Raw genomic sequence first — 12,669 nt, forward strand, 5'->3', positions numbered from 1 at the left:
TTTTTTAAAATTTTAAAGTACAAATTTTTTTCTCTACTCTCTCTCTCCATAATTTATTCTTTTATCTCTCTTAAAAGGATATAAATGTGTGTCCTTTAAAAGTACATACACTTTCCCCAAAAATATTTGTTCTTATAAAGGACACAATATTATATTATTTTAAGTGAAAATAGTGTTCTATTAAATTAATTAAGTTAAAAAATTCATTAATAATTTCCTACTCTCCTTTTCTATTAATAAAAAAATTCCCCATCTTACTTCAGTTTCTAACGTCTATAAGAACAAGGAGAAAATATTTGTCTGTTTAAAGGACAGAGAAAAATACAATCTAGTATATTTTTTACTTAAAATTTAAATTAAAAAAAATTATTCACTTTCTCTCCTATAATTTTTATTACTTGTGTGAGTTGTGTCTTTCTTTCATTTAAAATAACATAATTCCTTATCCTTTAAAAGAACAAACACTAAACCCTAAAAATAAATATTAAAATTGTTAACTCATTAACAACTTGATTCCTTACTTGAAAATCCTTCCTTCTAAAACTAATTTATATTGAGACAAATTTTGGAAAAAGCAAATCGGGTATTGAATGAGCATTTGAGCCGGTTTGGCTAGTAAAAAAGCTACTTTTATGTCTTGTTTATTTTTAAAAAAAAAATATTTATTTTTGACTTTTTTTTATTTTATAAAAACAAAAAATTTTAGATTCCCAAAAATAAATATTTTTAACTTTTTGTGTTACTTCTGCTTTTGTTTTTTAAAAGCAGACGTGTAATCTAAACGAATTTTGTAGTAGAAATAAATTTTTTTTATGAAAAAAATAAAAACATGGCTAAAAATAAAGCCCGTCCAAAAGGCCAGGTGAAATAATATATTACGGTTCAAGCCCTTTCCCTTAGGCTTGTTGCATGAAACTTCCGTACACAGCGCAAGAAGATGGACATTATGATCAAGAAAGGGCTCGCAAGCTTAACCAGCACCGAAACGACCAGAGCCTCGTTTTGGTTGTTGCGGCGATTGTTGTCTTCTAGCGCTGCTGCTGAGTTGTCCGATGTAGATGCTCCTGCTTCTTCGGTTGTTAAGGCCGTCAACCCCACTTTGCTTCAGCCTAGAGTGGTCGTCTATGATGGTGTCTGTCATCTCTGCCACCGAGGTATTTCCTTCCCCACTTCTATTCTATTTTTTGGGGTTTCATGGATTGTGTGTTCCAACTCATCACATTACATGGGGTGTGTTCTTTTTGCTTCTTCGCTGGTTCTTTGTAAGTTTAAACCAAAAAAAATGGCACCTTTTCAAAAGATATGTATCTATGCTGCCGCAAGAATCCGGCAATTGGGGAAAGATTAGAACTTTTGCAATGAATTTGTCAATCGGGGAAAGATAAGAACATTTTCGATCATTAACCAAATCTTCTATAAGGTTTTTCTTTGGGTCATTATGGAAAGATATATCTTGTGCACGTTGATTTATTTAACTGGTTCAAATTCCTTGAATTTCTATACAGCGATGTGTTCAAAGGGAGATAAATAGCAGGGAATCTTCTTAGCTCAGGAGTTGAAGGAAGAATGCTATTCATTTTTAATTAGTATCAATGGTAGTTGACAATTTGAACGTCCCAAGTCATAGGGATTGGAGATGTTTACATGATGTTGGAGCAATTGCTGTCCCTCATTTTTTGATCCAATGAACATTTGAATTAGGACAGTTAGCATCCAATGATCAATATCAACTTGCTGGGTTATTTCCAGCTTAGCAGTGAGTTTTACACTAAGCTATTTTCAGTTTATGCAAGTATAGTTTTAGAGACTAGACTATAATTTATATCATTTCTTGAGGATGGATTTCGATGTGGGAAGGAAACCACCTCTTTAATGTTGAATAAGATCAACATGGAAGAACTAGAGGTGTTATACATAGAGTTTCAGTTGCTATAAAATTTGTAATTGGCATTTTACGAGAAAGTTGCTGGATCTTTGATTGATGTTTTTAAAATTTTGCTTTGCTGGTTTGTCAATGATATTCTTATATTTCCCCTCTGCAAATATCTATATATATATATATATATATATACATACATACATATATATATATATATATATATATATATATAATATGTAGGTAGGATCTTTTGACACCAGTGTCAAATTTGAAATTTGACACCTCTTCTGATAGCTGTTAGATAAAAAAAATCAATAATGTCACATGCTTACAAATCAGAGTCATTGATCTTTTTTTATCTAACAGCTCTCAGATGAGGTGTCAAATTTCAAATTTGACACTGGTATCAAAGGATCCTATCTCATATATATATATATATATATATATATATATATATATATATAATGGCAAAAAATAAATAAAATGAGCCAGTAGATTGAACTATCATAGCTTATTCTCTTTAGCCCTGTCAATTACCCAATTCCATTATCTTATGCATTGTTCCAGGTTTCTTTTAAATTGTTTGAATTCCATACAATTGCTGAGTGCAATTTTAATATGTAAGCTAGGGTTTGGTATTAATTCTTTTGACAATTCTGTATTGACAGGAGTGAAATGGGTAATTAGAGCGGACAAGGACAGAAATCAATGATGTCACATGCTTACAAATCAGAGTCATTGATCTTTTTTTATCTAACAGCTCTCAGATGAGGTGTCAAATTTCAAATTTGACACTGGTATCAAAGGATCCTACCTCATATATATATATATATATATATATATATTTAATGGCAAAAAATAAATAAAATGAGCCAGTAGATTGAACTATCATAGCTTATTCTCTTTAGCCCTGTCAATTACCCAATTCCATTATCTTATGCATTGTTCCAGGTTTCTTTTAAATTGTTTGAATTCCATACAATTGCTGAGTGCAATTTTAATATGTAAGCTAGGGTTTGGTATTAATTCTTTTGACAATTCTGTATTGACAGGAGTGAAATGGGTAATTAGAGCGGACAAGGACAGAAAGATCAAATTCTGTTGCGTTCAGTCTGAAGCTGCTGAGCCCTATTTGAGAGCATGTGGTCTTGAACGAGAGGATGTCCTCCGTCGCTTTTTGTTCATTGAAGGCCTGAATGTATACTCTCAGGGATCTACTGGTTAGAATTCTCACTCTTTTAATTTAATTAAACAGTATCCATTCTGTCTTTTTGGCTTTTTTTAAACTATTGGACTGCATAACTTTTGATTTGAGCGTTACATAAAGTTTTAACGCAAAATCTGTAACATCCCCGTCTCGAGCCGGTTCAATTAACATACATATGATATAGACAGAAACAGTGGAAGACTTAACTTACGAAAATACGGGTTAACTTTTTCATTTTCTCATTAGGCGTAAACGAAAATCAGACAGAGTAACCTCTGTAAATCAGACAACTGGGGATTTTTCAATCCTACTCTCAAGAGTTCCTGATAGACAGTTTGAACAATATATATATCCAGAAGTACCAGTCATGCAAATATACTCAAATACCCATCTATGGGTGCATGCAGAACCTGGCTCCGTGCCACTAATCTAATAGCATGCAATCCAATACATAACATAACTGAATACTACCTAGTCATATCAACATGCCTGAATACATAAATGTATATGCATCAAATTGAAAGACATGTACAAGACATATACAGGCCATATACAAGGTGAGAGATCAAACATCATGATCCCCAAAATAACTGAAAATACGAAATACACTAATACACTCTAAAAAGGGTAGTAGCCTAAAGCCACTCAAAATCCGATCCGTCAACTGCCTCAGCCACGTGTCGCGTCCCTGCCTAGTGAGGACTCACCGGGAATCTGGGCACTTGAAAATATGTCCCCAAAGAGGGGTTAGATTAGAAATCTCAATAAGCTCCAGGTTTATAGAGAATTCTCCATACCCCTGGCTCACTCCTGCATGAAAGTCAGATACAGAGTATACAAATGCATTTATAACAGATATCATAACAGAACAAAGCATATTTCATATCATATCATATCAGAGGCGTGCGCCGTCACTCCCAAGGGAGGACCCCAAGCGGAAATCAACGCACGTGTTCCCAATAGAACAAAGCATATATCCATATCATATCATATCAGAGGCGTGCGCCGTCATTCCCAATGGAGGACCCCAAGCGGAAATCAACGCACGTGTTCCCAAGGGAAGACCCCAAGCAGAACCAGAACATGTCAGAGGTGTACATCGTCAATCTCAGGGAAACCCCAAGAAGACATCAGTGTACTGTACATCATTACAAAAATCATATCAGAACAAGTCATATCATGTTATCAAATAGCTCTATATGAATGCATCTATACAAAGCATCATAACAACAGTCATACAGTCCAACCATAGTTCAATAACCATGGTGGAGCACTCAAGTAGGAAAAGACTCCTTAAACATAGAGCTTACCTCTTGAAGCTTTACCAAAACGCTTACTTGTGGCACAAGTTACTTATATATCTTCAAGAGATTCCGATCATTTTCAGTCCCTAGGTACACCTAGAGAAAGAATCCAAAATTCAAATCAATAAAATGCTATCATGCCTAGATTTTCATAACGCATGCATTTTCTCGCTTATTTCCGTTTCTTTACGTTTTTGCCAATCCTATGCCAATACGCAAGTCTAGACCATTTTATAATCGTTCGTGTTCTTTCATTTAATCAAGTGTTCACTTGAGAATTTTCCATAATTTCTTTTCAAACCATTTCACTCCATAATCTCATTAATTTCATGTATTGAAAACTCAACACCTTAACAAAATAAAACATAATCTAATCATCCTTAATTTACCCTATAAGACCGAAATCCGTAAGAGAATCTCAAAGGATTCCTCTCTTTTTCAATTATTTTCTTCACTTAATTTTTACAACTTATACATACATGTATATATGTATATATATATACATATCCATAATGTCAATTAAATTTGCACAATAACCTTAAATTCACTCATCAAGGCCGAAACCTAGAGACATAGGATCTAGGATTTTTCCACTTTATCATTCACATTAATTCATCAATTTTTTCACTTATTCAAACATATTAAACCTTCCCAATACATTTAATAAAATCTTACACATCCTCCCCTAATAACCCTATCAAGGCCGTGGCATAGGGGACCAAACACCATGAGATTTTTTCCCAATTATACATATATACACATGCTTATTTTACACTCATATATCCAAAACATCCATAATACATACTCAATTCAAGTTTTAAACTAACTTATTTCCCACTCCAAATATGCTCATAAATTTCATGACTTAAATCATTCAAATAAAACCATAGGGTTAGAGTTTTGTTACCTCTAATCAACTACCCAAAGCCTAGAAGACACCCATCAAGCAAAGCTCCATTAAAAGCTCCATTTTTTTCCCTTGATGAATAGTAGCTCAAAAATGGGGGGAGGAAGAACTCTTCACACACTCAACTATAGCTCAAATTGATCGGTGGAATGGATTCATTGGACTTTTTCCTATGATTTTCATGTATGGATCAAAGGATTTGGATGAGTATTTAGGGAGAAATCAAGGAAAAACCAAACAAAAAACCCTAGCCCCTTCCATGGTAGAGATCTCGGCCAAGAGGAGAGAGAGGGAGGGAAATCTGATGTGAATAGTACCCACTTAAGTGATTTGGACTTATATGTATAGGTGACCTTTTTTACCGGTTGTTTTTCTATCGCGTATTTTCACTTAAACTGACCCGTAACAAACTTAAAGCCACGGACATATTTTTATTTTTCTGAACACATTTACATTAATTTTTATTTCCTAAGGAACAATATTCATAATTCACATTATGGTTTTTGCACCGTTTTTGATGAAATGCACTGTGAATCACTAACTGTACTTCGTTTTCTTACGAAACTTAAAACTTATGAACTTATCATTCTTGCGCCTATTTTGATTTGCTTGACACATATTGGACTTTCTTATTCTTATTTCATCAATTATTTGTTTCTGGACTCTACCGGTTGCTTAACAGCAGTACATAATACCCGATAGAAAACACCATTCACGTGATTTTCACGGAAAGTGCCAGACTATACAATTTTTGGTTCTGAACTCATATTTGGCGTCAGAATTGTCAAATTATGTCTCTAAAATCATTTTACTCATTTTAGCTCAACCGGTTAATTCACAATAATACAGATCACCCGGCAGAACGCACTGCTCATAACCTAGTCATGATTACAGTCAAAATACTCGAAATTACACTCTGAATCTAATTATGACATTTAAATCCTTAAATTAAATCTCTAATTAAGATTTACCAGTTAGGGTCATTATAAAATCCATTGCATAATTTTTTTACATAAAATCCAGTAAATCTCTAGTAACTTAGGAAAATCTAGTCTGAGATTTTCCTTGGATCTTGGGTATTTAGATCTCTGTATATGAAAGTAAATATTACTAACCAATCTGGCATTTATGAATTTGTTACTGTGTTGAATTGACCTCGTCAGAAATGTTTCGCTATTGTGTAGAAAGGGTGGTCTGATGCACACGAGGCTCCCACTAATGGTTTGGTGGGGTCCCGAGAAGGTGAGATCACTCAAATGTAAGCAGCCTTATATACTGTGTTTGAAATAAAAGCACACCCAGAGTTATGGTAATGATGCTAATGAATCTACAATCAAGAAAAGCTTTCTTGGAATGAAAATGGAATGCTGGTTTTGAAGTTGGTAGGCAATTTAGATCTGTGAAAGATTAGATGGGTTATTTAAGTTTGAAAATATCATCTAACTGAACTTTAATACATTTTTCTGTTTAGGATTATTCTTTCTAGATTGTCTACGGTCTCATTAAAAGGCCGAAGTTCATTTGCAAATCCTTGCATCAATGATCTAGTTCTGCTAAGATTATTTTCCACTATTGTTTCTTGTCAAATTCAGAATCTCTTTTCCCCCTTTGGGTCCAGGGAAGTTTCAGAGTCATTTTGATTCATTTCAGAGTTTCCTTTTTTTTTTTCTTCCAATTTTCTGTTGTTGTTTTTGGTACTTTTTTACCCCCCCCCCCCCCCCCCCCCCTGTATGCAGGCTCATATTTTATGTTAATACCATATCAAATGAAGTTTAAGCCTTGCCAATTGCTGATCTCATCTTCTTTCTCATCATTTTGTTAATAACCCACTCAGGCTGACAAATTAATTCACAATATTCTGTCCGGAGTAAAATATCGTACATTGATGATACTTCTCATCCTCAAGATTTATGATGGATTTTGTGACCTTAAATTTGAGAAGTTTATTGATCACGCTGTCTAACTCTGAATGTTTTAAAAGTTGTATTTGTTTCTCAAACATGTACATTTTCTGGTAGGGTCCGTATTCTACCACATTGTACATTAAAGAAGCTCTCTATCTAAGATTGTAAATATAGCGGTGAGCTTGCCAACAGCATCTGCATCATGTTTAGGATAAATTCCGGAATAAATATTTAGATTAAGACACATCACAGATGAGCTTTTGTCAAATTATATTTTCACCTTTCTCTCTTCTTCTTTCCATGTGATTGTGTGTGTAAATCTCATGATGACACATGATTCTGCAGCTGCATTGCGAGTAATGTCATACTTGCCACTACCTTACTCTGCTTTAAGTTCGCTCTTGGTGGTTCCAATTCCAATCAGGGATGCTGTGTATGATTATGTAGCAAAACAACGGTATGAATGGTTTGGTAAGGCTGAAGATTGTTTGGTTTTACAAGAGAAAGAGCTGCTTGACCGTTTCATAGATAGGGATGAAATGATGAATCGAGGTCGTGATTTGTAGTTTTAGCTGCTGCCTTAAGATATCAGCCACCATTTACACTCACATTTCAGCTTCTTCTTTTCTATTATCTTGCAATCTTCTGCAGTGCTAGATTGTAAATTTGAAGTGCTTTCATGAATAGTATGCTTCACCCAAAATTACTTATCCTTCAATCAAATTACTTTTTTTTTTCCCAGTATATTTTGGAATGCCATTCTTGAGATTTACATAAATAGCAGTATGGAGTGTAGATATTTATTGTCCTGAATTTATATATGAGTTATGTTATTAGTATAGGCCTCTTTTTTACACACTATTTTGTACACCTTTTAGCTTTGGGAAAAAGGGTGAGCGGATATTACACACCATCAAAAGGGAAAAGTTTAACGGGAGAGTTGTAGATTCGTGATGTTTGAAATATGAATATCATTACTCTTTATTTATCCATATGCAGAGAATTATATAACCACACTCATAAGGTGGTGCGTTAGAAGCAATATGCATATATAAAAAGTAAGACGTGTTCAATCTTGGCTGAACATGTAGAAGGCAGGCTATAAAAAAGAGCCAATATTACATTTATAGAACCACCATGTTATTGAATGTGTTATCATTTCATACTAAATGGTTCAGGTTTGATCTTTCATTCTATATACTTGCAACGTAATTGTAACTGGTAATTTTTTGTGTCACCTCATGAAAATATGATAAAACTAATTGAAATGTTATTTTCATTATAAATTTTTTTTATTGTGAAATTAGATGAAGATTACAGAAATGTAGATACGATAAACATGAGGAGAAGATATGAAATGTGTCTATAACAAATTTAAAATTCAAGGTTTGTGTTAATGAAATTTAGATCATCTGTCCCCTTTATCTTTTCTTTTTACAATTGAACAAATGATATTTTAACAAGAAAAATCTCTTTGAAATAATAATAATTTTTTTCTTAATTATTAATTTTTTTATGGTGTCATTTTTTTAATGGGATAAATAATTAAAAAAATAGATTTACAGATAGTTAGAATACGTAGTTAGTGTGGTTTAAATTTACGAACTGCTTGTTATTATTGAATTATTGAGATGCTACTGACGACATAAATTATCTCACAAATTTTGGCATTTAATTAACATCATCGATTCAAGTAATTAGACAGTGACCTTCGCCTTACAAATACCAGAAATTTCAATGAGTCATTGCCCCCCTTGTCTAATATTGTTCCTTTTTTCAAACCCGTCCTTTTCATCTCGTTGCTTCCACGAAATTTCAAATAATTAATAGTGGAAACAAGTCATTGATTGCGCTATGTCATGAGTCAATTCCGTGACAGACTTGCAGCTTCAGCGAAATTCCAATAATACATTATCAGTGTGTTCCATGTTGACTTCAATAAGTTGACGCAAAACGTCTCATCTCTCTTGTTAATCCATTCTACAAACTCTGTTGCATTTTCACTTTGTGAGTTACAACATAGAACATGGCTGAGGCTGTGCTTGAACTTGCGCTTAAGAACTTGAACTCACTCATTCAAAATGAGGTGGGACTTTTCTTGGGCTTCGATCAAGAGTTGAAGAGGCTTTCCAGCATACTAAATGCAATCAAGGCCACTCTCGAAGATGCTGAGGAGAAGCAATTCTCAAACAGAGCTATCAAGGATTGGCTTCAAAAGCTAAAAGATGCAGCTCACATGCTCGATGACATCTTGGACGAGTGTGCCACTCAAGCTTTGGAGATATGTAACACCCCGTTCTAGAACCGGTTTGTTAACATCGCATTATGATATTAAGCGCAGTTACAATCACATGGGTTCAATTAAAATCCGGATAAATTTTTCATTTTAAAACATACCGAATTTATAATACCCAATTCCGTGATCATAACCGTATTACCTTGCGGAATCATATCAATTAAGCTTAACATCATGTTCTTATTCCATTTTTAAATCATTAATTTACTTCTTATTTAGTTCACATCTTCTACTATATTGTAGGTTTCTTCATTAGCTACCTGTGGCTTCAAACCGTGCTCAAATCGGGGCACTGTAGCCCAAGTTAGGACAATTTGGAGCAACACAAGAGAGTGTTGGTCACAGGCCCAGCGCGCTTCAGCGCGCTACCGGGCGCTCAAGCGCGCGCTATCGGGCGCTAAAGCCTCCATCTGGGCGCTTAAGCGCACGGAGGCAGTAAGCATCAGGCATTCCAGTGTGGATGGGCGCTTAAGCGCGCAACAGGGCGCTCAGGCGCGCTATCCTGGGCGCTCAAGCTCCCACGGGGACGTTTTAGCGCGCAGAGACAGAAGCATCTCCCCTTCAGTGGCGAAGGGCGCTTAAGCGCGGACCAGGGCGCTCAAGCGCGCAACCCTGGGCGCTTCAGCCCCACCCTGGGCGCTAAAACACGAGGGGGCAGTAAGCCACCCAACTTTCTGCAGCAAGGGGCGCTTAAGCGCACGCCAGGGCGCTCCAGCGCGCAATCCTGGGCGCTTCAGCCCCCACTTGGGCGCTCCAGCGCGAGGAGGCAGAATGCATTGGCACTCGCAGGGGCAGCAGGGCGCTTGGGCGCGCTGCCAGGGAATTCCAATTCCCACATTTCTCAAGTCCAAGCCTAGGGGAAAATGCATCCCCATTACAAACCCCAAATGTCCATGCCACAAAACTAAATCCTAGCACTCATCCAACCTCTCCTCATGAGATTTAGCTAGAATTTGGGCAGCATGACCTTTGTTTTCTCATCGTTTACCAGTTTAAACGAAGAGGGTACCTAATTGATTTTCAGCCCAACCAATTCAACAACTCAATACATAACAAGCATGCATATATTGAATTCCAAGTAGGCATCATTTACATTACATATCCTTTACAAATCATAGAACTTAGCTTACAAAACACTATGATCATTCCCTTGGCTCCCATCAACAAAAGGTGTAACCAAAGGCATGAGCATAGGCTAAGTTCATCCAATGAATCAAGATATACAAATGATCATGGGCTTTCAAAATAAAATCCTATACATGTCAACTACAACAGGCATGCATAAACTCAAAGAAGTGCCATATTTCATGCATAATCTAGGTATGACCACTTGCCACCAGAGGCTCCTGCAGCATCCTTACCTGAAAGGGGGTCCCCACAACACGGGGTGAGATATACGAATATATCCAGTAAACCAGGGGTCCTTGGAGCATCTCTCCACCCCACAGTTCCATATCAGTGTAATAGCAATAACAATAATAATGCAGTAAATACATATCTATGCAAAGTGCAATACATCTCCAGGAGAAATCCCTCGAGCTCTCAAGCTGTCCTAAGGAAACTCAGATGCAAATAGTCCTACTGGCCAGCTAAACTACCAAGTATGATTTACGCATCGTCATGCAACATACCATATAGGGAACACCATCCTATGTCACACCAAATGCATACACATACGTATAACAAAGCATTACACTATTTCATTGCATTTATATACACTATAATTACCACTACCCTTTCAGGGCTTGGTGGAACAATCAAGGGAATTACACCCAAGGTCCGAAGGCTTACCTCAATGCTTCAGTCAACCTTTGTTCTTCACCAACAGTTTCAGCAATCAACTTTTACAAACATACACCAATTCCAATGAGCTATTCAAGCTCCATAGCTTGCTCCAATGGTTGATCACTCACGGTTGGTCCAAATGTCTCAATCCTAGACATCACAAGGATCCAATCAATCATTCAACTCACTAATTGTTCAACATGCTAGAATACTAACCAATCCAAGCATGAATTTTCCAATATTATGAACAATTATCAAATGACTATCTAGGCTCATTTCCACCGATTAAATGACATTCCTAGCATTTTCCATAACATGCTCTAAGCTCCATTCTTCCTAGAACATAGCTAATTCAACTACATTTCATAAAAATCCCAATTTACTATTCACAAACCCTAACTCATGCAAATTTCAAGGAATCATGAGGTTCAAGGGTTAGAATCTTACCACCAATGGTCACACAACCAAGGATTGATGGCTCCTCAAGCTTCAATGGAGGTAGAAACTCTCAAAACCCCAATTTTCACCAAAGGGCCGAATTTTTGAGAGCCAATATCCCTCTCCACAATGCTCCCCACTCAAAACAAAGTTAGGATTATGAAAGAGGGGAAGATTCTAAATGATTTAGGCTTTTGAATCGCTCCAATCGGTTGAAAATCACACAACCTAGGTTTTCTTTCTCTCTCTCCCTCCCTTCCTCTTCTCTTCTCTTCTTTCTGGGCGTCGACGGGCTGGGTGGGAAATGAGGGTCATTTGGTGACTTAAGTCACTTAACATAGGTTAAGTGGCTCTAAGCGAGTATTGGTTCGTCTATCTATTTAACTCCAATAATTACCAAACTTTACCCAAAAGTCTGGAATATTATTCTAGGAATATTACTATTTTTATTTTTATATTTTGGGTACTTTTGACAGTACCCATTTATACCCCTTAATTTTCACTGAGTACACTTTTTAATTCCAAAGTGACTCAGATTCATTTTATTAAGCCTCACACTTAATTTCACCCAGTAAAACATGTTTAATTAATCAATTACACTTGATTTCCTAATTAATTAATATGGGCTATTATAGTCACCCCACCTTTTAGCGATTTTGTCCGCAAAATCAAGAACGTACCTGTCCTTAAACTCAGGATATTGCCGGAGAAGCTCATCTTCCCGCTCCCAAGTGGACTCTTCAGGCGACCTTCCTTCCCACTGGACTTTCACCATAGGAATAGATTTATTTCTCAGCTTCTTCTCATCTCTTTCGAGTATCTTCAGTGGTCCAATAGGAGTCTTCAAATTCTCCCGGATTTCAACATTATCAGGTTGAACCACATGAGAAGGATCAGCTACATATTTCCTCAGCTGAGAAACATGAAACACATCATGTAAATTTGCTAA

At 36.1% G+C, this 12,669-nt stretch overlaps 1 protein-coding gene and 1 long non-coding RNA gene across 2 annotated transcripts; one reads left to right on the top strand and one right to left on the bottom strand.

Moving 5' to 3' along the window:
- The first annotated feature begins 892 nt into the window (after positions 1–892).
- LOC133312912 (uncharacterized) lies at positions 893–8,076 on the top strand. Its single transcript, XM_061514194.1, has 3 exons — positions 893–1,154; positions 2,932–3,099; positions 7,547–8,076. The coding sequence occupies exons 1-3, from the start codon at positions 938–940 to the stop codon at positions 7,765–7,767; spliced, it is 606 nt and encodes a 201-aa protein (XP_061370178.1). The 5' UTR covers positions 893–937; the 3' UTR covers positions 7,768–8,076.
- A 2,483-nt stretch (positions 8,077–10,559) lies between these two features.
- Positions 10,560–12,206, bottom strand: LOC133312889 (uncharacterized). Its single transcript, XR_009751746.1, has 3 exons — positions 11,730–12,206; positions 11,289–11,432; positions 10,560–10,858 (listed from the first exon to the last, which is right to left on the bottom strand). It is a non-coding gene; the product is annotated as an uncharacterized LOC133312889 (long non-coding RNA).
- Positions 12,207–12,669: the final 463 nt, after the last annotated feature.

Source organism: Gastrolobium bilobum, unplaced genomic scaffold (assembly GCF_033153095.1).
Source record: "Gastrolobium bilobum isolate Gb01-03AN ecotype WA unplaced genomic scaffold, APGP_CSIRO_Gbil_v1 utg6455, whole genome shotgun sequence".
Lineage (NCBI taxonomy): Eukaryota > Viridiplantae > Streptophyta > Magnoliopsida > Fabales > Fabaceae > Gastrolobium > Gastrolobium bilobum.